General features: G+C 50.9%; 1 protein-coding gene across 1 annotated transcript in view; it reads left to right on the forward strand.

Annotated features, from left to right (window-relative positions):
- The first annotated feature begins 22,730 nt into the window (after window positions 1-22,730).
- The window catches only part of CD276 (CD276 molecule), a 14,238-nt gene continuing 9,478 nt past the window's right edge, over window positions 22,731-27,490 (forward strand). Inside the window, exons 1-3 of the mRNA XM_049613845.1 lie at window positions 22,731-23,385; window positions 25,930-26,268; window positions 26,475-26,789. Of these exons, the coding sequence (XP_049469802.1) occupies window positions 23,301-23,385; window positions 25,930-26,268; window positions 26,475-26,789 (739 nt within the window). The 5' untranslated portion in view covers window positions 22,731-23,300. The remainder of the gene's footprint in view (window positions 23,386-25,929; window positions 26,269-26,474; window positions 26,790-27,490) is intronic.

Genomic DNA, 27,490 nt, shown 5'->3' on the forward strand with positions numbered 1-27,490 from the left:
TGAGCCAAAATCAGGAGTTGGAAGCTCAACCGACTGAGCCACCCAGGCATCCCCTGAATTTTACTTCTGTTTCATTCTCTCTATCCTTTAAGATTCTAATTGCACATATGTTTGAGCTTTTGATTGTGTCCCACATGTCTCTTGTGCTCTGTTCTTTTCATTCTTGTTTCTCTGTGGGCTTCAGTTTGGATAATTTATATTGATATTTGAGTTCACTACATCTGTCTATTGCTGTTAAACCCAACCAGTGAATTTGTAATTACAGATATTATATTTTGTAGTTTCAGAAAGTCCACTTGATATTTTTATAGGTTACAATTCTCCATTGAAAGTATTCTTTTTTAACAATTTTTTTCAAACTTTCCATTTTCCTCTTTGACATATTTGTAATGGTTATTTAAAATGTCTTATCTATAAAATAAAATAAAATAAAATAAAATAAAATAAAATAAAAGTTTCTTGTCTGCTAACCACAAAATCCGGGTCATCTGTAGATCTTCTCCTATTATTATTTTTTGTCCTGAGGATGTGTGATCACATTTTCCTGCCTTGTCCACTGGAGATTGTATATACATGAATTGAAGCTGAAGAAGATGATATTTTCCCCCAATAGGTTTTACCCTTACTTCATTAGGCAGATAAGGTAAGGGGACAATCACAATATAGTTTGGTTAGTTTCTACCTCTTTAGCTATAAGACACTGTGGGAAATTCCTTGATGCCCTTCAGAGGTTTGAACTTAGCTCTTTAGCCTCCAACCAACACAGCTTCAAAATTTGGCAAATATCATAAGAGAGAGCTGTATATTTGACAACCTCCCTCTTTCTCTAGCAGGACTTTGTGTCCTAAGCACTGTGAGCCTGTGGGAAATTTCAGTTTGTTATTCCACACCCTCTCGCCCCGACCACCATGCCCCCAGCTTCCTGTGCCACTCAAGCACTCAGCAAATGTTCTGTGGGAGAAAACTGAGGGTCACATTGATTTCCCATCTCTCATCCTTATTACTCCATTGTCGCCTCCTTCCCTCCAGCCCCAGGAAGGGATGCCTCCCCCCAGGCTCTGAATCCTGTCCCTTTCTGCTTTCTCAGAAATCTTTATGTACCATATATCATACCCCTTCTCCCCGTGCAACTTGTCTTCTTTCTTTCTTGGTACCTTACAATGAGCACATAAGCTCAGGTCTCTCATATCTTGAAAAAAAGCACTGCAACCTTATTTCATCTGTGTGCTCTTCAGCTACTGGTCCTTCCGTTCACCCATCCACTTATTCGGCAAACTTTGATTGAATACCTACTATGTGCCAGGCAGTATTCTAGGTGGAATATACAACATGAACAAAAGAAAGTCCTGATTCTTACGGAAATTATATTCCGTGGAGGGATACAGAAAATAAATGCATAAGCGAGTAACATAGTCAGAAGGTTAATAGGTTTTAAGGGGGAAAATCAGGCAGAATAAAAGAGTTGGAGATGACTGGGGATGGGGGCTAGGTGCCTATTACTTTATATAGGGTGGTCAGGGAAGCCTGCCATGATAAGGTAACATCTGAACAGAGATACGGAAAAAAGTAAAGGAAGTTGCTGTATGGACACCTGGAGGAAGAGTGTCCCAGTCAGGGGGAATAGCAAATGCAGAGGTCCTGAGGCAAATGTGCCTGGTGTATTCAAAGAACAACAAGGAAGGGAGCATGGAGAGGAAGCAAGGAGAAGAGTGGCAGATGGGATCATATGAAGAGCAGAGGGTCAGGTCATGTAGGACTTTGTGAGCCCACATAAGGACTCAGCTTGTACCTTGGAGAAATCTGGGAGGAATCAAAATTTACCCATATTTGAAAGGACCATCTAGCTGTTGTGTAGAAAGTAAACCACAGACAGAAAAGGAAGCAAAGGGACCACGTAGGATGCTATTGCACGTGACAAAGATGGCTTGCACCAGGGTGGTAGCAGTGGAGATGGAAAGGGGTCATCTGGTTCTGAATGTATTTCGAAAGTAGATACAGTAGGATTGCCAATATGGGATTTGCAAGGAAGAAAAATCAAGGATGACTGCAAGACTTTTGGCCTGAGCTACCAGAAGAACAGAGTTGTCGTTACCTGAGATGGGGAAGGCTGCAGGAGAAAAGGGTTTTTTTTTTTGGGGGGGGTATTTTATTTTATTTCCATAATGAGGGGTGGGGATGAGTAGAAATGATAAGCTTGATTGGAGACAAGTGGAGATGTTGAGAAGGCAGACAGATACACAGAATTCAAGGGCACATCCCAAGCTAGGGATTTAAATTTGAGAGTTACCATCGCATAGATAATATTTAAAGCGATTGGAAGATGAGAGGATGAAGGGAGTGGGCATAGAGCCGAAGAAAAGAGTTCTGGGTACTAAGTCCTGGTGTTCCCCATCACGAAGGGGTCAAGGGGAAGAGAACGACCCAGCCCAGGATATTAGAAGGAGCAACCAGTGAAGGGAGATGAAAAGCAAGGGACGGGAATGTTCTAGAAGTAGAAGTGCTTCAAGAAAGAGAGTGAATAAATCAGGGGAGAGAGTGAAAAGACAGATGATGCAAGAGAGAGAGAGCGTGACTGGAGCAATGTCCTCAAGTAGGTGAGAGGACACATGCAGGGGCCGGCCTCCGTAGAGCACCCAGTCTCACCCACAGCACCAGGGGCAGGCAGAGCACGTGGGCCCAGTTGTTCTTTCTCCTCTTCTAGCTCTGCTGTCCTCAAGGGTGGCTTCCCCCTTCTGCCTCCACCACCTGACCCCTTTCTTGGTCTCAGATCCATGAGGCACACCCCTGGGGTAGTCAGATCAGGGTCTTCCCACCCTGTGCAGTGGGAGACCAGTGCCAGACCCGGACAGCCCCTGGTGTTATTCACTTGTCAAATTCTTCCCATTCTTCAAAGTCGTCTAGAAGCCCATCTCCTCCTGGTACCCTTGCCTAACCTTCGCAGCCCCAGCCCACACTGCTTCCCCCTCCCCAGCCCTCCCACTTCCTCCTCCAACCTCAAAGCTGGCATCGAGGAGCATCCTTGGAGACCCAGGGTGGAGGGAGGATGGATGCCCCTTCGCGTGCATTTCGACGTATCACCAGGAGGGGGCTCAGTGTAGCAAGTGCAGTTGTCAACCACAGTGGGGAGAACTTGCAAAAGCGTGGTGAAGCTGGAGGCCATCTGTGAGTCCCTTCCTGACTTTGCAGACGGCTTGGACAAGTGCTAGCCTGTTTCATCAGTCCTGCCGGCTTCAGGGTCCCTGGGGGACATCCTTCAGGTGCTCTCAGTGAGAAATGATCAGGTGACTCAGCACACCCTGGAGGGGACTGGGCAAGACCCTTTCAGAGGAAAATGAGGCAGAGACCCAGAACAGCTAACCCATTTAGCCTGGTCACAGTCCTCAGCAGGGCTGGGAGGGGGGCCCTGGTGTCCTGGTTTCCAGCCTACTGTCCTGTCTGCACCCCGTTCCTCCTAGCCTGGGTTAAGGCATTCGCTCCAGAGTTCAAGCTTTCTTTCAACTACAACGTGAGAAGGGGTGGGGGTGGGGGAGGGGAGCCTGGCTGAGGAGCCTGGAGGGGAATGAGCTGGGGTCCGGCCTTGAGGAAGTCTCCTCGAAATTACGTGGGCCATGCAGAGAACACAGGGCAGCTGGGCACGTGCTTCTTGAAGGAGAGAGGGAAGTTAAGTGGATTTGTCCAGCTTGAGAGGCCTACCTCTGATAGGCTCCTTTTCCCTGAGGGACACTGAGGGAACTGAGCTGTGCGGGTATTTACAGAGGCACGGAGGGTGTGAAGGATGATAAAGTGAGACCACATTTTGACAGCAATGCTGCCCCCAACAGAATGGTGAAGGGCTGACCAGGGAGTTTCTAGGGTGAGTGGAGACCCCCCCGGGGGTGGTTGGGGTCATTCCTCAGAGGTGGCCATGCATCTTCCTGAGTGGATAAAGTCAGTGCTGCGGCTAAAGGCCTGGTTTGGAAAGCCAAGGCCCGGCACGGGTTTGTCTGTGGAGGTGTCGGGTTTCCTCTGAAAGTCTGGTTGTAGAGATTTCTTTAGAAGTTATATTTGTGATGATCTCATCGTGGGAAACGAGGAAAGAAGAGATGCCAAATATGTTATTGTGCTGAAAATCCTGTTTTAAGAAAACAATCACAAGATTGTATTCATTAACAACTGCTAACCACAAAAGTGGAAAAAGCAGTTAGGCCAATAAGAAATAATCCCCACATCTGATGAAGTGAGTGTCCTTGGGGACTGGGCCAGGGGGAGAGAGCCCACTTCTGGTGGCAGAAGCTGGGTGGGAGGGCTGACTGGGGACACTGCAGCTCATACAGCCTGCTTGCCTCGGACTGGGCCTTTCCCCAGGATCAGTGACCTGAGTGGCCACCGAGCCACAGCCAAGGCATGGTCCAAGAGGGGCCACTTCCATCACATAACACGTATCTCCAGATGAGAGGGAGAGCGGCGGGGGGGGAAGCCAGCAAGAGAAAGGGGCTGGGTTTGACTGTCGTCCTGCCTCAGAAATGAGGGATTGGCATGAAAAACCGGCAGATGGGGGCGCCTGGGTGGCTCAGTCGGTTGAGCAACCAACTCTTGGTTTGGGCTCAGGTCATGCCCTCTCAGTTCGTGACTTTGAGCCGCACGTCACATGGGGGCTCTGTGCTGACAGCGCAGAACCTGCTTGGGACTCTCTCTCTCCCTCTCTCTCTGCCCCTCCCCTGCTCTCTCTCTCTCTTTCTCTCTCAAAAACAAAAACAAACAAACAAAAAACCTGGCAGAAGAAAAAAAACAACAGCAACAAACACAACTCCCAAATGTTACGGAAAATGTCTCCTGGCACCACAGTGCCCTTTTACTCTTGTTGCTTTGTTTCTTAACTCCATTCCAGCCCTGCCGTTCAGAGAACCTCCCCGACCCTCCAGCAGCAGGACAGGCTCCAAGATGGATTCCTGGTAATGGGAGCGCTGTAAGCCTGGGATGGAGAAGGAAGAGGAGAGGGGGAGGAGGCTGAATGGCTCCACCAGGGTTAGGGGAGGAGGACAAACACTGGAGATGGTGATCAGAAAAGAAGAGGGGACCGCGGGTCAGACGGGGGCACAAGCTGGTTACACAAGCTTGGTTAGAAGATGTGCTGTTATTTTGCGGTGTGTATGTTGGATGGGGGGTGGGGGCGGATAATCTTGAAGGATCAGTTCCATGCTTTTTTGCAGGCTGCTCCTGTTATTTTGCCGGCCAGATGCTTCCAGCTGGAAGTATTTGGATCTAGACACCTGAAATCTACTCCAACACTCAAGAGCCAGGAATAAGAGAGCAGAAAGCAGGAGAGCTGTGACCATCTTCAACCCGATACTGGATCCAGTCATTTAGGGGAAACCTGGTTGCCTTAGACAGTCTGGGCTGGCTGGCTGGCTGGCTGGCTCCAGATGGCAGCCCTTTCAGCCCTAAATGAGTGGGTGGGGCTGGGTAGGGTGGTAGCCTTTGCCAAAACATCAGGGACGGGAGGCCTGAAAACGCAAACAATTCTGAAGGTAATGTGCAGCCTGAGCAGGGGGAGGCCAAGGCCAAGATACTGGTAAGCTTCACAGAGAACTTTGAAAAAATGCCCCAATGGGGCCTTCAGTCCCCAGCATTGCCTAGACTGGATTTTTCTTTCTTATGGAAATGAATAGTTCTGGGTATTGTTCTTAGGTGAGGCATGCCAATGTCCCTGAGCTGCTTTCTGAAAGATGGGCTGCTAGGCTGCTCCAAGGAGCCAAAAAGCCCCTACCTTAATGCTGGGTTAAGGAATCCAGTTTGCTTGATTTAAAAGTGGATTGAAATAGACGAGGAAAATTCTTGTCCCTTTGTATGTTAAAGGAGGCAAAAGGAAGTTGTCTCTGAATTTTACCAGCAACTCAGAATTTCTGTTCTGAGGAAAGTAAGAAGAGGGTCAGATCACCCCGTCCCTTCGCCAGAATGATGGTCCTTACAGAAAGCCTGGGGAGGACAGGACTGTTGAGGGTCACCATTCATCGCTCAGTCAATACTGAATGAGCAATGGGGGCAGGCCAAAGGCTGGAGGCAATCCAGCCTGGGGTGACAGCTCCACAATGCCTTCAGGAACCAGACTTTTTCTGGCTTTCTCCACGGCCACCCTTAGCTTTTGTCCTCATAGTTGCAAGATGGCTGCTTTACAAATGGTTTTGTGTCTGCACTTTAGGCACAAAGAAAAAGAAGAACACAGGCAAAAGGCAGAAGCACATGCCAGCTAAGCCTGCTCCTTTTTATCATTTTTTAAAATATTTAATTGTTGGGGGCGCCTGTGTGGCTCAGTCGGTTCAGCGTCCCAGTCTTGATTTAGGCTCATGTCATGATCTCATGGGTCATGGGTTTGAGCCCTACGTCGGGCTGTGTGCTGATAGTGCAGAGTGTACTTGGGATTCTCTGTCCCTCTTTCTCTCTCCCCTTCCCCTACTCATGGGCGCGCGCGCACTCTCTCTCTCTCTCTCTCTCTTAAAAATAAATAAATAAACATTAAAAAAATTAATTGTAGGGCACCTGGGTGGTTCAGTCGAGTCAGTTAAGTGTTCAACTCTTGATTTAGGCTCAGGTCATGACCTCACGGTTCATGAGAGGGAGCCCCGAGTCAGGCTCTGTGTTGACGGTGAAGAGCCTTGCTTGGGCTTCTCTTTCTCCTCTCTCTCTCTCTCTCTCTCTCTCTCTCTGCTTCTCCCCTGTGCACATGCGTGCTCTCTCTCTCAAAATAAACTTAAAATATATATTTAATTGTGGTAAAATATACAGGAGAGAAAACGTATCGTCTTAACCATTTCTAAGTGCACAGTTCAGTAGTGTAATGTACATTCACATTATTGTGCAACTAATCTCCAGAACTCTTTTCATCTTGTAAAACTGAAACTCTGTATCCACTAAACAGTAACTCCCCATCCCCTCCTCCCCCAGCTCTTGGCAGCCACCCTTCTACTCTCTGTCTCTATGAATTTGACTACATTGGGTGGGTATTTCATGTAAGTGGAATCATACAGTATTTGTCTTTTTTGTTTATTTATTTATTTTTGAAAGAGAGAGAACACAAACAGTGAAGGGGCAGAGAGAGAGAGAGAGAGAGAGAGAGAGAGAATCCAAAGCAGGCTCCAGGCTCTGAGCTGTCAGCACAGAGCCCAAAGGGGGGCTTGAACCACAAACTGTGAGATCTTTACCTGAGCCAAAGTCTGAAGCTTAGCTGACTGAGCCACCCAGGTGCCCCTGTCTTCATGTGACTGGCTTAGTTGGCTTAGTATAATGCCCTCAAGGTTCATCCACATTGTGGTTTGTATCAGAATTTCCTTCCTTGCCAAAGCTGAATAATTTTCCATTATACATATTGCCACATTTTATTTATCCACTCATTTATTCATTTATCCACTCAAACAACTTGAGTTGTTTCTACTTTCTGGTTATTGTGAATAATGCTGCTATGGTTATACAAATATCTCTTTGAGACCTTGCTTTCAATTCTTTTGGGTTTATACCCAGAAGTGAGATTGTTGGATCCCACAGTGATTCTATTTTTAGTTTCTTGAGGAACCACCATGCTGTTTTCCATAGTAGAAGCCTGTTCCTTTAACAAGTTTTTCCCCAAGCCCCAACCAGCGAGTTTCACTTCCATCTCATTGGCTGCAATGGGTCACGTGGCTACTCCTAGCTGCAAGGGAGTCTGGGAAATGATGTATTTTTGAGTAGGCATAGAATAAACATTCTCTCTGCACTGAGGAGATTGCTGTATACTGGGATGGTCACTCTGGCTGTTTGTGTCAAGGCCAGGTGTCTGAGTCTCAGCTGAGCCTGTCCTGCAGATACTCTGTCTATTCCCTGCCCTAGCTGTTTACCCTTTTAGGGGGATCAGCATCCTCTCAAGCCACTGCTTCCAGTAATGAGAGGCAATACTCATTTCCTTCCCATTTGACCTGATCTCTGAAACAGTTAAGGTAAAAGTCTCCCCCCCTGCTCCATGCCAATATAAATTGCCCTGTGCTATTCCTTCACTGTCCATCATGGCTGAGTCATATGTCTGCAAATTATGAGTTCTCTGGGACAGGACCTGTGTCGCCCCTGCAGGGCACAAGGCACAGGGTTGAATCTTGGTAGAGGGAAGGAGAGTACCTTCTAGATTCGTTCAAATGCCACCTCCAGGGTCCTGCTGCAGGGATCCTGGCTCTCAGCCTAGGGACAACACCTCTTCCTTGGATGTTTCTCCCCAAATTGTGGGGCTTGGTGGGGGCTGCTCATCCTGATATCTACGAGGCCAGGCCCAGGCTGGACATGCCCTGACAGGGCAGGGGGAGCAGCATGGGTTGGCGGGGAGGCTGATGACCTCCAAGGACCCTGGACCAGATGGCCAGGTCTTGAATGCCTGCTCTCTGCCCGCATCCCTAGAAGCAGTTACACAGACACACTGGCTATCAAGTTTATATTAAGAAACACAAGTGCACATAGACTCCAACACAGAATTGCTCACAAACACACATATCCATGCACCACTGACACACACACACACACACACACACACACACAGAATTAAGTTTGCATTCAGCACTTAAACTTAAGGAGACAAATCCTGTTTTTCCACTTAACAGTCTTATCCTCTAGTAAGTTATTAATCTGTTTGTGTCTTAATTTCTTTATTTGTAACAATGACGATAATAATGGCGGTATGCACCTCACTGAGTCGTGAAGAGTAAAGGAGATAAAATGGTAAAGAACTTAAAACAGTGGCTGGCACACAGAGACACGTATGTATTCATTCATATTTCCTGAGCCCTTTCCCCTTTTGCTGCTGCCACTTGATGGTGGGCCTGGCAAAAGCACAAGGTTAGAGTCCTTTCATCCAGCCTCAGGTTTCTCATCTGTAAAACGGGGATAATATTATCTACCCCTGGTGGGGCTGCTGTGAGGATCTAAACAGGCCCAGCAAGGAAAGCTAGTAGACTAGACTCTGGCCCAAAGAAACCTGGCTACACTGTAGGTGTTACTGTCTGTAACTGATGAAGAACAGGTCAGAGAACAGGTGCAGGGACAGGATGCGCCAAGGCAAGGGCCTGACCCCCCCTCCCCCCCCCCCAAATCTTCCCACGCTGGAGCTGGGTCCTGTAAGGACAGAGCTCAGGCAAAGTGTTGGGGGTGGGGGTGTCAGAGCTGCTCCCCCTGTTGGAGCCTGGCCTGGGGCTGGGGGCAGGGCTGGTCGGGTGGCTGTGGGTGGGAGGGAGGAAAAGAGGAAAACCAGCCCAGTGGAAATTACCCTGCGGTTGGCTCAGGCGCCCACGACACTGTATTTATAGAGAGCTCCCTGCAGCTCTTAATTCCTCGCAGTCGAGTTAACCCTTTCCAGGCCGCAGTACCAACCCGGGGCATAGGGAGAACACGGGGCTGGGGTCGGCCAGCGGGATCTGGGTTGTGGCTCTGCCGCCAGCAGGCTGGAGGGTGGGGGTAGTCAGCGGGCAGTCACCTGTCCCCTCTCGCAGAAACTACACGTTGGATCTTGGGAGTGTGGGAACAGGGCGGGGGGATGGGCACGATCAAACCAGCGCCCCCTGGCCGACTCCAGGGTACGGACTGGGGTCTGGGGCGGGGTCCGGGCCGATGCCCTGCCCAGCGGGCGGGCTCAGGGCTCAGGCCTCTGCCGGCCCGCCGCCGCGGGGCCAATCCCGCCTCTGGGGCACACCCGGGCTGCCTTTCCGGGCCCTCGGCTTCCTCCAGCCCGCCCCGCCCCTCGGCCTCGCGGGGCCGCCCCCGACCCCGAACTCCGGCCCGGCCTCGCGGCGGCGGATACTCGACAGCGCTCTGCCGCGTTCCCGCGTCCCCCCCCCCCCCACCCCGCGTCCCCGCGTCCCGAGAGCCGGCGCGGCGCGGTGAGTGCTTGCGTGGCGCGGGCCCGCGCGGGCGGGGGCGGCCTTTGTCTGCGGCCGAGCGGTGCGGGGCCGCCGAACCGCGTGCCGTGCCCTCCCTCGCCGGGCGCCCGCACCCGGCCATCTCCTCGGGTCCGCGGCGCAGCCCAGCTCTGGGCCCCCGACGCGCGGGGGCCGCCGGAATCCAACCCCGCCCCAACCTCGCCGCCGAGGGGGCTGGGGTACTGAGGGACCTGCCCTCACCCGGGAGGCCCTGGAGGAGGTTGGTGGGTGCTTGTGATTACCGGAGGCCCTGGGCGTGCAGGGGCGTGGGGACAGATCTGTCACTGTGTTGATTCTGGAAGGCTCAGGGAAGCCAGCCGGAGTTAGGAGGGAAGCGGGGTCTCCCGGGCCTGTAGAAGAAAACACCGAGTCCCATCCCCGAGGAGGGAGAGCTGCCGGGGAGGGGAGGGGTGGAGAAGGGAGCCCCACTCTGCTTGGCCCTGAAGGACCGAGTAGAGGACTTTCACGGGCAGCAGCGGGAGCAAGGGGGACAGATTCCGAGAACCGGTAGGGACAGCTGACCAGGGTGAAAGGTTGAATAGGTGTTGGGGGTGGGAGGCGCACACGAGGGAGCAGGGATGGGGCGGGCAATTTGGGCTCGGGAAGCGTCCAGGAGATGGTGGTTGAGGTGGGACGGAGAGGAGACGGGGAACTCGGTGGCGGGAAGGTGGGGACCGGGGTGGGGACACACTAGAGGAGAGGGGGTTGAATCTCCCAAGGAGAGTCCAAGGCCCTCGGTTGCTGTTTAGGGAGGGAGTTGGCAGGTTTGGTGGCCTAAGGCAGTGAACTGCCAGAAAAGGGGATTTATTTCTAAGCCAGACCTTCCCTAATGAGAAATGCGTGACAGATGACTCAGATATGGATGGATCTATCGCTGAGGGAAAGAAAACGTTAGGCAAAATAGTAAAGCAGAAAACATTGGGGGAAGAGGGAAAGGGTTTGTTTGACTTAATTGAGAAAAACTATTTACCTTCAAATTGGATGTGGATAATTGTAATGAGTCAATTTCATCATTAAATTAAGGCCCCAGGTCCCTTTTTACACGCATGTCTTTAGAAGTTAGCTTCTGTATTAGAAAGTAATGAAGCTGTTCTGTCTTTAAGAGAGTTATTCATTTAGTTTGACTTCCTCTCATTCCCTCTGGCCTCCCAGAAATCCCTAGGAAATCTGATGCTGTGCAGCCTTCCTTGTAGTTTGGGGGCTGAGGGAAATTGAAGTCTGAACTTGAAATTGTAGTCGAAACTTGTCTGATGGGTTGGGCCCATCTGAGTGGCAGGGAGGGGTGGAGGGCTCTGGGGCTGTAGGCTATGAGTGATGGCTCATATTTCCAGCTCATTTGGGGATGGGAATATTTTGGGGTGAGTACATTTCCCTGATACCTGGAGTTCTCAAGCTTTAGCACTAACACTTATGTTTAACTATCGAGCACGGAACCCTTTCTGTCTCATATTACATACATCATAGTCTGACATTAGGACACGTCTGGCATCAGTGAAATTTTTCTTCTTGACTTTGGGTCAGGGCTGTGAACGTGGGTTTTTGAGCTAAGGGATTGTAGGGCAAGGGGACTTTTGAAGGAGTGAGCTTTGCACCAAGTGGCCTCAGCAATGCTTTTATTGGTCCCATGACTGATGTTTGGAGTTCTTCCTCTCTTCAGTGACATCAGTAGTGGTTTCTCCTGCTTGCCTTCAGTGAGCTTTCCAATTTACTCCAGACTCCTGTGCTGCAAGAACTCAGACCACTGGGGGGCTTGGCTTGTTAGAGGTGAGAAGCCTGTGTTAATGCAAGCCTGATGGTGGGCATGAGTGCTGGGATTTGGGGACCTGTTTTTCTGTCCTGTTCCTGGCCCTCTGCAGTCTGACCAGGTACCCAATGGAGGCAGGTTGGCTGAAAGTTGGAGATGCTCCGATGCCTGACAGCCAGGTTGGGTGTTTGAATGTTGTGACGTTTATGGAAATGTTGTCCCTTCTGAGGAGGCTGTGTCCTTACTCTGGTGAGGGTGACTTCGAAGCCTTCCTGGGAGAATTCCTCCACCCTTCACCTGTAGTCTTGTCTTGTCTGGAGTTATAAATCTTCATTCTTTGGGGCAGGATTTGGCCTTGACAGTGAGCTGGGCAGTACCGTTTGGGGTCCGATTGTCAGGGTGATCACAGAGCTGTGATTCCACAGCACCCAAAGAGATTCTTAGACAGTGTTGTAGAACAAGTCTCTGGCCTGCTGCTGGCTGGTTCTTGGTTGGACATGTGGGATTTTAAATGTGAAGAAAATGATCCAAATCCAAGCAGCCTCCAGGATTATGACCACATGGGACCTGAGGCTGTGGACCTGAGTCATGGGGTCAAGGGAGGAGGAAGAAGGGCAGGCAGGATGATGTCACTGCCCATGAGCTTATCCTCTGGGTGGGGGTATCCACTTCTCATTGCTGTCTTTTTTCCACACCCCAGGCCAGGAGTGACAGGGAGGTTCACTAGCAAATGGGGAAGCATAGTCTGGGCTTAGGGGAATAAGAGGGTGGGAACTGGTGGATGTGATCCTTGAGAAATTTCCTTTGGTCTCAAGCGGATCAAACATTTGGGAGAGGGCACATGTGCTTTTATGCAACCCTTGGCTGCCGCATCCTGGTTTGGCCACCCCTGCAGTATGAAGTCCCAGATAGGAACATGGAGTTTTCAGGTTTGGGGTGGGGGGAGGTTTGTTCTGGATGTTTAGTAGATATCATCTCATTGAATCATATCAGTCCTGTGGAGTAGGGTATCATTAGCTGTATTGTATACATGGGCAAGCCAAGGCCCAGAGAGGGGAAGTCACATGTCCAAGGACACACAGCTAGCAAATGCTGGAGCTGGAATGCTGTCTGTCCCTAGAACAGATTCTTTCTGCCACTCTGGAGGCAGGGAAAGGCTTTACCCCTGCTTCTGGAGTCTGGCAAGACGTGCTAAAGGTCCCGACGGCAAGGCAGAGGGGACTCATTCGGGAGGCTGGGGAGAGAGCAGGCCTGACCTGGGTATCCTAGCCGGGGCCATTGCTGAGAGTGCTTGCTTCTCCAGAGGCCTAGTCCTCAGCACTCTCGTGCCTCCAAAGCCCCTCCTCCACTCTCCAGTTCTGACTCGTGTTCCCTGCCAGCTGCTCCCACTCTCCCTCTCATTCTCTTTGTGGTCCAGAGAATGGATGCCTCCTCCATGCCCCTAATTCCTTTGGGCATCTGGCCTTCCTGAGGCATAGGGAGAGTATCAGAGGGAAACCCACTAGGAGTGGGGAATGAGAAGCATTTTTTATTGGGATCCTGGGAGTAGGAAGAGATACTATCTCTGGGCTCCCAGGTTACCCTAAAGTCAACATGGCCTCCCAGGGACTGGGCCTTCCCTCAGGGGACACTGGAGTTTGTGCCCTGTACTGGGGGATATGGTAGCAGCAGGGGCAGTAGGGGCTGGAGCCCGTGATGCTTGGTGCTGCGATCTTGTATTTGGGAGGAGGAAGGGGGGAGAGAACCGCTAGGGATGAGCCAGACACAGAGATGGGGCCAGATTGTGAGTCTGCTGCTTTGGAGCTGGGGTGCAGGTGGGATTCTTGGTGGAAACGGGGTCATAGAAGGAGTAATGGTCTCAGGGACCTGATGTATAATCCAACAGAGGAGCTCCTGGCTGGGGAGCGGGGATGATGCTCAGTGCAGGGGGTCCAGGAGGCCTTATCCCTATGCCTATGGCAATAATCATGACAGGAATAACAATCATTACTGCTGTTTGTAGGTGCTGGGTGCTTTCCCAAGTCCTTTCTGTATATTGTCTTATTTTATTCTCATAGCAGCCCTTGTGGGGTAGGGATTGTGACTCCTGTTTTAGAGATGTGGAACCAAGTCTCAAAGAGGTTAAGTCATTTATACTTGATCATGTGTTTAGCAAAACTTTTGAGTCAGAATTTGAACCGGGAGCTGCCTGCTCCTAAGCCCAAACTGTATCCTGGGGCAGACAAGGTGGCCTCATGATTCCATTTAACAACACAAAAGGCCCAAACTGACTCAGGTTATCAGGAAAAGGGAAGGTCAACAGGGGGGCCGTTCGCAGGCTGTCCTATAATCATCCTAGAAGGTAATTTATAATCTTTATTTTATAAATGAGCCTCAGAGAGGATGTCTTCTGAAAGTCTCATGACTAGGAAGTGGGGAGTCTGGATTTAAACCTGTATCTCTGACTCCAGAGGCATCTCCTTAAACACCAGGGCTCACTTCTTCCATGAAGTCTCTTCTCTCTACAGCAGCTCAACCTGTGATCAAGCTTATAGCACGGGATGGTGGTGGGACCTTCCTTTGAGGACTGAGGAGATAAAGACCTGGAGAGACATGGGTTTGCCCTAGGGAGCCTAGCAAGTGAGTGACGGAACCTGGTCTAAAATCTATACAAATCTTTGAAGTTGCTGTTTTCTTTTTGTTAACTGCAAAGGAATTACATGCTCATTGTCAAAGTTACAGAAGTATATCAAGAAGTGCACATAGACGCTTACCCTCATTCCCATGCCCCGGAGTTGGGTTCACTATCACACTTCCAGACCCTTTTCCCACATACAAACATCCATCTCTTACCATCTGTCTAAACACACACGCACTCCTTCATTTATTCAACAATGCATTGAGCACTCATTATGTGCCGGGACTTTGCAAGAATTAAGGATACAATAGTCAATAGAGCAGATGCTGTTTCTTCTCCGGGAGGTTCTAGTATGACATGAGGAAAAGAAAGCTGTGCAGTGAGTAACAGGGATTTCCTTGGAGTGGCAGAGCTCTGCCTGGCTTTTCTGCCAAGGTGACTCTCAGGATAGAGATGTTACCTATGTCATGCATGTTATAGGACGTAGAAGAGGCCGCTGTGGCGAGGGGCAGATGGGAGGAGGTGAGGCTGGGGAGGTGAGCAAGGCCGGACCGGGTAGGGCTCTGTGGGCCATGGAGGAGCTGATTAAATATTGAACGTGTTGGCCTGATGCAATTTATGTTTTGTTGTTTTTTTTTTTTGCAATTTATGTTTTTATAGCAGTTATTCTGTTTGCTGTGTAGAGTCAAGACTGGAATATACAACTGCGTGGGGAGACGAGAGAGAAAGTAGAGGGACCAGTGAAAAAGCTTTTGTGGTCATCCAGGCAAGAGATGATGACGACTTGGCAGACCAGAGAGAACCGCACAGGTGGAGAGAAGCAGGAGTGAAACTATCAGAAAAGTCAGCAGACTTGTTTTCTGCAAAGGGCCAGAAAGTAAATATTTTAGGCTTTGTGACTATTGCAACTACTCTGTTCTGCTGTTTGTAGTGCAAAAGCAGCCACAGACAATACGTAAATGAAATGTGGCTATGTTCCAATGAAACTTTATTTACAGACGCTGGAATTTGAATTTTGTGTGATTTCCGTGTCTCATGAGATATTCTTTTGATTTCCAACCACGTAAGAAAGTAAACCCTTTCTTAACTGGTGAGCTGACCAACCAGGCAGTGGGCTGGATCCGGTGCTCAGGCCATAGTTTGCCGACCCCTAAAATATATTTTGAGGTTAGGAATGGTTGTTCTTGGTGATGGATTCTCGAGGTGAGAGAAACTCAGGTTTCTGGCTTGAGCAGAGAGTGGAGAGCGGTGCCTCTCCCATGTGGGAAGAGCTGGGGAGGAACAGGTTTGAGGGGTACATCAACAGTTTGAAGAGGGACAGGTTAAAAGTGAGTCACTGGCACAGAGATGTTGAGGGGACAGTTGGAGCTCAGAGAGAGAGGTGTGGGCTTGGAGAAGAAAATCTGGAAGTTGCCAGCATATAAATGATATTTAAAGCCACGGGAGTGGATGAAGTCATCTAGGAAAAAATAGTAGAGAGATTTGAGGAGAAGGCCTAGGAGCCAACCCCAGGAGGTTCAGTGCTGGAGAAGGAAGGACCTGTACTGAAACATAGGTGATATTGACACAGAGAGAGAGGACCATGGGACCATTTGTTAATATAGAAATGAGATCATACAGTTGACAGTATACTTTATTGACATGATATATGCCGTGGAATTATTTCCATATTAGTACACATTCTTTTCAAAAGCTACGTGCTATTCCCTTACGTAGATGCACCATAATTAATGTACCAGTTCCCCACTGTTTCCCATTTTTGCTGCTAGCTGGGCGTCTTTGAGACTGGAGCTAGTGGATCTGTAATCCAGCTCCTACAAACTGCAGCCCGTGGGCCAAATCTTCTGCTGCTTGTTTTGTATAGCCCACAGCTAAGAATGGTTTTTACATTTGTCATGGTTGAAAAAAAAATCATGTGATTCATGAAAATTACATGCAATTCAAATCTGGGTGTCCATAAATAAAGTTCTGTTGGAACACAGCTCTGCTCATTCATATATACATTGTCTATGACTGTTTCCCTGTACAATGGCAGAGTTGAGTAGTTGTGACAGATATCAGATGGCCTGCAAAGCCTAAAATATTTACTATCTGGACCTTTACAGAAAGAGTCTTTTCCACTAGCTCCAGCAGAACAGCTCTGGGAAGTCTGATGGGGTGTGGTTTGGCTCATAGGCCTGTTCCAGGGCCAATCACTGAGGGTTCTCCAATGAGTCCGTTCTGGACACCCGCCGAGGCCCCACACTGGGGGTCAGTCCCACCAGCACCACATGGACTAGGTTCCCTGCAGGACAGGGGAGCCTTGTTTTTAGAAGGAGCCAGTGTAGAACAAGAGAGAAGCACTCTAGAATGAAGGATGCGGAGGAAAGTGACAAAGAGTATCAAGACTGACTACTGAAGGCAGAGAAGGTCTGCTCAGTATCTATTTTGTTTCTTTGTCAAAGAAGGAAGTTGCAGAAGCTGTGAAGAAGGTGTTCAGGCCAGGTGGGGAGGTGATAATCTGCTTCACATGGATTTATCTTCTGGCCCCTGTGATTGTCCGACCTGGTGCTGAGTGAACTTGGAGATAAGGTAGCTGAGAAGCTGTCCGGGAGATTTCAGGACAACTGGAGTAGACAGAGGGGGTGGGGGTCATAGCCTTCTACGGTTTCCCACAGTGTACAGAATCAATCCTGAACCACCCCCTGACCACCTCCCCTGCCCCATCTGCGATTCCTCAGAGCCCCTGTCTTCTCAGAGGGTGCTGTGGGGGCCCACTCTTTGCTCAAGCTGCCAGACTGCTGAAATCTCTCCTCCTCGGAACCTCCCCACCCCTCCAGGGAACTGCTGGACCCTCCACCCCCATAGTACTTCTTCATGTTTGTTGCATGAATGGAGAAGTGAATGCCAGGACGCCTGAGATGAGCAGATGGCCAGTTTTAGGGGAGAGAAGGCCAATTATGGGAACAACAGATTGGTGATCGTGTCCTTCACCCCTGACAAAATCCTGGAACCAGTCATTAATCGAGCACTTGAAGAAGAGTACATCTTCTTCAAATGAGCCTTTTTTTTCCCCCTGGTTCTCCACATTTGACCGGTCGTCTGCCAGAAGTAGTGACACCTTGCGGATAGGACATGTGATGGGCAGCTGGGTAGGAAGACTCCTAATCGCAAAGCCCTGAATAGCGGATGGATGTTGATCCAGGGACAGAACCTAGTGCTGCGGGGTCTTCCTGTTCCTGTCCTCTTCCTGAGGACCTTGATGACACGAGAAACAAAGCACGGAGAAGAGAGCAATTTTGGGGGGGTGACGTTCATTTTTCTTGTTTTCATCCACCAAAAAATTATTGATTGCTTTCTGCGTACCAGGAACTGTCAAAACAGTACTTGAAAAGATCACGATGGTTACACAACACTGTGACTGTATTTCACACCACCGAACTGTACATGCAAAATGGTCAAACTGGTAAACCTCACGTTCCTTACATTTTGCCACAATTTGAAAGAGAAGATCGTGACAGTTGGAGTGATGGACTCAGCTTAGCTGGCTGAAAAGTAACGGGAACCCTAATGAAACATCCCATAAAGTTCCACCCCTTCCCCAAGTCCGTCAGAAGAGGATGGCAGAGATGAGAATCAGCAGCAATGTGACTAAATGGCTTCCGGTCATTGGCCACAACTTGGCCTCTGTTATTTTGGGTCATATTGGTGAATAATATTGCATGGCTGCCCAGTGTGAGCTCGTCAAAGGAGAAGAAGATCTAAAACTTGCAGGGAGGAGGCAGACTTGTTCTACAAGGTCAAAGGAGGACTGTATGGGAGACAGATTTGGGCTCAGGATAGGGCAGAGCTTTCTTCCGGTGACAGCTGCCCCAAAACCAGCGGACTTCTTTGGGAGGTAGTGGGTGCCCATCACTGGAGGGGGCAAATGGGTCATGAGGGTGGCCAGAGAGAGGTTCCCTGTTCTGATACCTGATCATTAACTTCTGCAGTTTCTCCAGAATTTGTTGGGGGACCTGTTCTCTTTCCAAAATCTTCTTCAATGATCCCAACTTTGGCTCCCATCCCTATGAGCGCGTGGATATCTCCCTGTCCTGTTCTGAGTTCCAGCTCTGTGTGTCCAGGAGTCCATGTGACATTTGGCACGGATGACCTGTAGCTCAAGCCCGGTGGGAAGCTCCCTCTTAAACATGCTTCATTTCCAGGTCTCCCCATCTTAACGATGGGTGCGCACATGTGCCCATTTGTTCAAGCCTTCAGGATGTCCTTGCCTCTTTCAGTCCCTCCTTCCCATACAAACAATCCCCAAGCCAGGTCACATCTACCCTTGAAATATCTCCTGAGCTGGGCCCAGGCATCATTAAGTGACTGAAATGACACAGTGTCCAGTTCGTATTTTGAAACACCTATTTTAGATGTGGTTTCCTTTTGCTGCTCTGAGCAGTGGCAATTTTCATGGGGTGGGAAGAGCTGGGAGAGAAGGATGGAAAGGAGGGGAGGGATGGCTCCTTAAATTAGTCACTTCAGATGCTGTTAAGAAAGACCCAAAATAACAGTGACGCTAGAGTAGATGCTTATTCTCACCCATGTGACAGTCCGGGTATGTCCAGGGCTGATACTGCAGCCCCTCAGGGGGCCTTGTGTCTTGCTGTTCTGAAGTCCCCAGAGCGTTGCCTTTGGCAGCGTGGCCTCAGATGGCCACCCCAGCTGTTTCAGCTAGTGGGAAAGGGGAGGAGAAAAGAGAGGGTATGCGCCCTCAGTTCCTCTCTTACCCGGTTAGCCGGAAGATGGTCACACGGACACACGTTTCCCCTGCAAGGCAGGCTGGGCTCTGTAGTCTTTAGCTGAGTGGCCATGTGCCTAATTCAAAATTCTACAGAAAGGGAGAGTAGGTATAGGGGGAAACTGGTGGTTTCCGCTGCAGTCATTTTGTACATTTCAATGTGACCTGCGTGGTAGTTAACTAACTGGGTATACCTCAAGGATACGGTACATGCAAGTTTAACGTACTGATCAAGTTCCACGAGGGTCCAGCAAAGCATTTGTCGTACTTTGTTTTTAAGTTTATTTATTCATTTTAAGAGAGAGAGAGAAAGAGAGGGTATGCGTGTGGTAAGGGGCATAGAGAGAGGGAGAGAGAATCCCAAGCAGGCTCTGTGCTGTCCGCGCAGAGCCCGACATGGGGCTCAATCCCACGAACCGCGAGATCATGACCTGAGCTGAAATCAAGAATTGGATGCTCTGCCAACTGAGTCCCCCGGGCGGTGCCAGCAAAGCATCTCTTTTATACATAGGAATACTGAATTTAGAGAGGGGAAGTCATCTGTTAAAAACTGCACAGCAGTGTCAGAGCTGAGAGCAGAACGCCAAACTTGGAACTCATTTCCTACTATTTCAAAGGGATCTGGGCACATAGGCAGTGCCAGGAGGACAGGTCACTTGGGGCTGGGGAGGAGCTACCCTTCCCAGCCTGTCTACCTGGGGAGCTACTCGTCATTTTTCAGGACTCACCTTTAGGGTTATTACGTCTCTGAGGTGCTTCCAAGTAGTTCTTACAGTGTCTTAAATAATATACTATATTGAAGTGCAGTGATTTACATGCACTTCCCTATTGGAATGCAGGCTCCTTGAGGACAGACACAGCTTAGGCATCTCTCTGTTCCCAGATCTGGTAGGCCTGCCTACCAGGTACTCAGTGAGTGGTTAAATGCACTACTGAATATACAAATGAATGTATATTCAAGGAGTCCTTCAACTGCAGATAATAAAAACTTAGCTGAAAGTAGCTTGAGTTAAAAAAAAAAAAAAAAGATTGACTCAAGTATCTGGGCAGTCTAGGTGTGCTTCAGGCATAGCTTGATCCAGGTGCTAAACTGCTGTTTTCAGAAGCTCTGCCTCTGTGCTATGCTGGTTAGCACAGATTGACACTAGTTATGCGGTTTGACTCTTCTTGCCCTCTTGGTGGGAAGCATTGTCCAAGTGGCCCCTGCAGAGATTGGGAGGAGGCAGGGGGTTAAGAGAGTATGGGGTGGTCATAGTGGGGGCAAGGAGTTCCTCTTGAGCATCCCTAGGTTCGAGGTATCTTGTTTTTGGTTTTGGCTTAATGGGGGCATATCTTGGGTCCTCTCTTGGGAGCTTCCCTGTGGCCACACCTCTGCTGGGGTTGGATGAACTTCCTGTACTGTCAGGCTAAGGGTGGGCTGGTCCCCTCAGTCCTGTTTCTCCGGGAAAGCCAAGGCACTCTGTGTTCTTTCCTGGCAGGGCTCCTTGGAGTTCCCACACTGGGCTGAGACTGGGATGAAGGAAGAGGAGGAGGGAGGGCTGGCTGGTGACTCATGGGGAGGGGTGGTGCATGCTGACTCCAGGGCCCGTCCTGCCAGGGGATGAGAATTCCCCTTTGTAGAGAAGGTGGGCAGGGCTGTGCAAATGCAGCATGCGATCTGTGCGTCTCCATGAGGCTCTGAGACAGGGGCAGCTCGTCTCTCCCAATGGGCGGTGATTGGCTTTCTGTTTCCAGGCCAAGCCCCTATTCCCTGTGTGGCACCTTGTCTCAGAGATGCATTTCTCCCTCGGGCCCTCAGCCCCTAGGGGCCCAGCTGTTGGGGTAGGAGCCTCTTGGTGCTGTGGAATTCTCAGGTCATCTTGGTTTTAGACTGTCGTCAGGCTTTTCCCGAGGGTAAACCATGAGGGTGGGAACTTCCCTGGGTTCAGAATCTAGGAAGGTAATCAAGGTGGGCAAGCCCAATGCCTACCCCTGGAAAGCTTCTCATTCTCCCTCTGGAGTGAAGGACAGCTTGGCCCTTGGAGAGCTCTGATAGGTCTGATTAGGAGAGAGGTGCTCCCTGACCTCCCCTACCCAGGAATGGCAGGCATTCCCAAGAGACCCTGGCTTAATGTCTGGAGACTTCATAAGAAAGGTGTTGAGTGCCAGGCAGAGCAAAGTGGCTTTATTTCAGTGGTAAGTGGGGAGCCATGAAAGGTTCTTGAGCATGGGCAAGGATGTGAGCAGATTCCTGTCTTAGGTCCTGAGAGCAGACATCGTAGACAATGAGGTTGGTGGGGGCAGAGCAGAGATAGCAGGGCCGGTGAGGAAGGTCACAGGTGGGTCAGAGGAGTGCTGACCCCATGAGTCAGGGTGGGAGTGGCAGGCATAAACAGAGAGGGAGGGGAGAAGGAGCTGGCCTGGGAAGAACAGATAGGCCTTGGTTTTGTCTGGGGGTGAAAGAGAGGAAGGGAGCCTTGGCATCTGGAAGCTTCTTAATCCTTAGTCCCTGGTTCTTCCTTGGGGGTGGGGGTGGGGAGCAGTGCGGGAGGCCGCTGCCTGCTAGCTTTTTCTGTGGCCAGTGGTTGCCCTTGTCAGCAGGATGTGGTGCCCGCCAAGGGTGCCTTTATGAATGAGCGAGAAGGCTGCTGACTCAGCAGGCGGCGAGGCTTTGAGGCTGCCAGGTTTGGACCGGAAGTGTCTGGGAAGGAAGTGGCTGCTCAGGGCTTCCCCGCTGTGGACAGCTGGGGTGGGGGGGGGGCAGGATGCACCCGGTTTGGCTGAGGGACTCCCTCAGCCCAGCTGCCTGGTGTGTGTTGGGGGGAAGGGTGGGGGGAGAGGTGCTTGGCTGGGACTGGAAGGCCTGAGGCCAGGTCCCTTGTGACCCGCATGATGCTGACAGCTGTGGGTGAGATTTGCTCCTTGGGAGAGGCAGAAAGGTGTGGCAGGAGGCTGGGCACCCAGACCCTCCTCATCTGCGCTCACTGGCAAATTATATCACACTAACAAAGTCCCCTCACTTGTATGGGCCTTTTTTTTTTTTTTTTTTTTTCTCTTGCAAAATGGGACCGAGTCAACACCCCCCTCTCCCTGGGTGGTTGTGAGAATGTGAAATCGTTTGTGTTCCTGTTGAACAGTGTTGGATAGACCGAATCCACACTCGTTATGTGGCTCGATAGGACGTGGCATGAACAATCAGGCAGCAGCTGTGGGACAGGGTAGAGGTGGGTACGGCCTGCCCGAGTCAGACACCGTGGGGGGCAGCCAGGATTGGGAGCACGGCTGGGCCCAGGGAGGCATGGGCGTCTCTGGCTCAGGTCTCACCTGTGACCACACACATACTTCGCACTCAGTCCTGACTTCAGCCTCTGGGGTCCACCCCAGGCCTGGCCTCTTCCGTTTCCGATTGGTCTCAGGAACTCAGTAAAGCGCGCCAAACTAGCAAATATGCTCTCTCTTGGGCCCCCTGTGCTTACACCAGCTGCCTCCTAGAACTCTCCCCTGAAGTTTCTGCACAAACATTGCTAACTTCACACACCATACAGCGGATGCCTCCATGTTCTGTCTCAGCGACCGTCTTGCCTGCTCACCGGGCTCAAAACTGTGGCCGCTCTGACGGCTCCCTTCCGGCTCCCTTCCTCTCTCCCCACGTCCTCCACTGCTGTTGTTTTCACCCAGACCTGCTTTATCTCTTCTCATTTATCCTGTACATGCTATCAGCATCATTTTTATGGAGCACAGCTCTGACCATATCCTTTCTCCTGTTCCAGAACCTTCAGTGGCTCCCAGTTGCCTTCAGGATAAATTTCAGAACTTTCAGCTTATCTCTACGTCTGGCTCCAGCCTCAGCCCTTACTCTCCCCACCAGCTGTTGTCTAGAGCCAAACTGAGCCAAACTGACCCGTGCACATTCTTGCCCTGGGCCGGCCAGCCTTGCCTCTACTTGCCGCCTTGCCTGTCTTCCTTATAGTTCATACCAACATCTTAGTTCTGAAACGTTGGTCCCAACTGCCCCCATGTGCCCTGGTCTAGCCTCCCCAGTGACTCAGTGAGTGCCCTCTTGCCAGCATCTCTCAAAAAATCCCTCAAGTGGGGAGCCTTGTAGGGTGTGGAGGGAAGACCTGCCAATGGGCAATCGAAACCTTCCAGGAGCTTCCAGGTCCAGGGGGCGTGAGGTGAGGGAGGGCCTGGGGAGGACCGTTGGTTGGAGACAAAGACCTCACTTCCTCTTCCTCCCAGGCAGGGGCAGCCTTCCACTACGGAGAGCCCAGCTGTCAGCTGCCTCTCAGGAAGATGCTGTGTCGCTGGGCCAGCGCGGGTGTGGGTGTGCGTGTGCGTTTGGCCACAGCCCTGGCAGTGCTGTGGGTCTGCGTCACAGGTGAGGGGAGCAGTGTGGGGACCGGATGGGGGGAGGGTGCCCACACCCACCAGGGCTTCTTCTAAGCCTCTGTCTAGCAGGGATGGGGAGGGTTTTGGCGAACGTCCTCCCAATCTCCCCTGTGCCCTGGCCACACGCCTTTCCATCCCTGGGATTCAACAGGCAACTTACTTTGCATTTGTTAGCCTGTCTCCTCTTCTGTAAACCGGTGATGTGAGCACTAACGTGTTTCTTGAGCACGCAGTGTGTGTTCGTTCCCTCCTGAGGGCCTTTGCATGTACCGTTCCCTCTGGCTGGAATTTTCTGTCCCCAGACATTTGCACGACTTGATCCTTTATTTTGTTCAGGTCTTTGCTCCTATGTCACCTCCTCTGCAAAGCTTTCTTGGCTACCTTGTGTGAAATAGCACATCATCTCTCCCTGTCCTCAACCGTGGCATGCTTCTTCCCAGCCTTTTCCTCCACCTGACATGTTATAGGTTTACCTACTTATTGCCTGCTCTGCTCAAAGAGCAAGGTCTATCCTCAGGGCCGGGATTGGTGCAGCCACACGGTAGGTGCTCAGTCACCACGTTGAATAAATGATGTAAATCTTCCCACACAGCTCTTGGCACAGAGTCAGCATTCAACAATGGTATTACTTTTAATAACCACATCCTCAGATTTGAAATCCTTAGCCTCTGGCACAGGGAGAGACTGCCTCCTTCCGCCATAGGGGAAGACAAAGCTGAGTGTCTCGTGCCACCTGCTGGTCATAAAGAGGAAACAACTCTGTGGTCCCGGCTGCTCTGATTTCTTTAGAGAAAGAGCTTTATCTGGGTGATTCCTCAGGTTTCATCCCCAAATGCCCCTTCCACGGGGCACCAGTTGGAGAGGTGGCCTGGGGCCTGGGATTGCAGCAAGAGATCCAGGGCCAGGTTAAGACCTTTAGAGGTCTCTACACACTACAAAGATTATGATCCCCTCGCCCTGTGTATAATTCGCAATAAAAATACGAACCGTAAAGTGTTATTTTTCTAAATTCAAGAAACCTTTAATGGGTGCTATATCCCAGTCAGCTTTGGGTCATGACTATTTGATCCTTACACTTTTTGAGTGTGCCTGCTTCGCTGGTGTCCGTCTTACAAGGACCACTGAAATAGTCCGTTCTCCACAGAGGAGCCAGAGTGAGTTGTAAGCATTATTATAGCCAGATTATGCTGATTAACACCTCCCCCGCCACCCCGTGACTTCCCATTACATGTAGCACACCTAAATTCTTTACTGGTCTTACAAAGCTCTCCCATCCAGACTCTCCTGCCACACTGGACAGCTACCTGATATTTTCACATAGGGAGCTGAATCTTGCCTCAGAGCCTCCGTACCCACTGTTCTGTCTAGCTGGAACACACTTACAATAGCTCTTTTTTTTTTTTAATGTTCATGTATTTATTTTTGAGAGAGAGAGAGGGAGAGAGAGAGAGGTCATGCGCAGGGGAAGGACAGAGAGAGAGGGAAACAGAATATCCCAAGCAGGCTCCACACTGCGAGCCCAGAGCCAGACTTGGGGCTTGAACCCATGAACTGTGAGATCATGACCTGAGCCGGGTCAGATGCCCAATTGACCGAGTCACCCAGGCGCCCTGACACTAGCTTTTTGTATATCAAGCTCTTTTTCATTCCCTTTAAATCTCAACTTAATATCCTTTTAGTGAGAATGTGACTCACCACCACCTTGAAAGGTATGGGCATTCTTTCTTTCCAGTATAAAAGCTAATTATGTCTTTTTAGGAAAAAAAAAAAAAAAACAATGAGAAAGTACCTGTTATCCTTTCTCATCCAGAGAAAACCACTATTTAAAAAAATTTTTTTACATTTATTTTTGAGAGACAGAGACAGAGCACAAGTGGGGGAGGGGCAGAGAGAGAAGGAGACTCAGAATCCGAAGCAGGCTCCAGGCTCCGAGCTGTCAGCACCGAGCCCAAGGCAGGGCTCGAACCCACAAACCGCGAGATCATGACCTGAGCTGAAGTCAGACACTCAACCGACTGAGCCACCCAGGTGCCCGAGAGAAAACCACTATTAATATTTGATATACACTCTCCTTTCTGATTAATAAAGATAACATATACTTATGAGAAAATGCGGCTAGCTCAGACAGGTATAAAGTACCTGTCAAATTTTTGAAAAGCTACCACCTCTAATCCTTCGGGGTATGGATGAGCCAACAAGGAGCGCAACAAGGACCTGCGGCTTTCCTACTCCTAATCCCACGCTAATGAGAACTTGTCTTAGTTTGACCCTCTCTCCCACTAAAAGGTAAGCTCCGTAAGGGTGTGACCTTGGTCTTCTCTGTTGCATTTCTAACCCTTATGTTTGACAAATAGTAGGTGCTTACTATATAGTCTCGCTGACTGAATGGGGACCACAGATAATAAAGTTACTTTGGGTCTCAGGCCTTAAAGGAGGGTTGGACCGGCCTGAGGTTAACATGGAAGCTGGAGGAGAGCTAGGGAGGCTCCCAGTGTCTACACCCTTCCTCACTGCCCCACCCCACTGCCCCCAGGCGCACTGGAGGTCCAGGTCCCCGAAGACCCCGTGGTGGCCCTGGTGGGCACCGATGCCACCCTGCGCTGCTCCTTCTCACCCGAGCCCGACTTCAGCCTGGCGCAGCTCAACCTCATCTGGCAGCTGACGGACACCAAACAGCTGGTGCACAGCTTCTCCGAGGGCCGGGACCAGGGCAGCGCCTATGCCAACCGCACCTCGCTCTTCCCCGACCTGCTGGCGCAGGGCAATGCGTCCCTGAGGCTGCAGCGAGTGCGGGTAGCTGATGAGGGCAGCTTCACCTGCTTTGTGAGCATCCGGGACTTCGGCAGCGCTGCAGTCAGCCTGCAGGTGGCGGGTGAGCGCCGGGAGGGGGCGCCCTCCCCTGGATGCACGCCTCACTTCCCGCCGCCCCTTACCTCTTGTGCCATCACGAACCCCATACATAACTCAAGCCCCATTAATGACCCCTGTTCCTCCAGGTGCCCTATCCTGCACCGCGGACCCCCATCCCCATCCTTGCCTTACCTCGACCTCTGCCCTCTACCCTCTGCCCCACTCCAGCTCCTTACTCGAAGCCCAGCATGACCCTGGAGCCCAACAAGGACCTGCGGCCCGGGGACATGGTGACCATCACGTGCTCCAGCTACCGGGGCTACCCGGAGGCCGAGGTGTTCTGGCAGGACGGGCAGGGTGCGCCCCTGACCGGCAACGTGACCACGTCGCAGATGGCCAATGAGCAGGGCTTATTCGACGTGCGGAGTGTCCTGAGGGTGGTGCTGGGCGCCAATGGCACCTACAGCTGCCTGGTGCGCAACCCTGTGCTGCAGCAGGACGCTCATGGCTCTGTCACCATCACGCCCCAGAGAAGCCCCACAGGTTTTTGGTTTTGGTTTTGGGTTTCGTTTGCTTAAATCTCCCGTGAGGGCGGGAGGTTTGGGTCCTATCAGCAGGGGCCGCAGGATTTGAATCTCGCTCCCTGTCTTCAGTCTCCCAGAACAGTGGCATTTTTGTAATGATAACAGGAAAGATAAACAAGATGGGGAGGCGGGGAAACTCACGGTGGTGGGGGGTGAGGACAATGACCACAGGCCTTCTACCGCTCTCCGGGTTTCCTGACTCCAAGGCTCAGGAAACCTCTGGAAAGGATGGAGAAGCATTCAGATCTCAGCAGAGAGCGTACGGATAGGAGAGGGAAACGGATCCATCTCAGGGGAGGGGGGTTGTGCTAGGGTTGGAAGCTGCCCTAGGACTGGCCCCCGGGGACAGGCATTATCAGGCCAAGGCCAAGCTGCTGTGATTCTTGTCATAAGATTAGGGTGACTCCACGTCTGGGAATCTGGAAACTCAATCTGCTTTTGGGTCTGGAGAGAAACTGGGAAGATGGAACAGGAACTGGGAGTTAATAGAGGAGGAGATCTGTGAGGCTGTGGGCTGGTACCCCGGCTTGTCCCCGCCCCTCCTTACCGCCTACCCAACCTCGCCCCCAGGCGCCGTGGAGGTCCAGGTCCCCGAAGACCCCGTGGTGGCCCTGGTGGGCACCGATGCCACCCTGCGCTGCTCCTTCTCACCCGAGCCCG

Source organism: Panthera uncia, assembly GCF_023721935.1.
Source record: "Panthera uncia isolate 11264 chromosome B3 unlocalized genomic scaffold, Puncia_PCG_1.0 HiC_scaffold_1, whole genome shotgun sequence".
Lineage (NCBI taxonomy): Eukaryota > Metazoa > Chordata > Mammalia > Carnivora > Felidae > Panthera > Panthera uncia.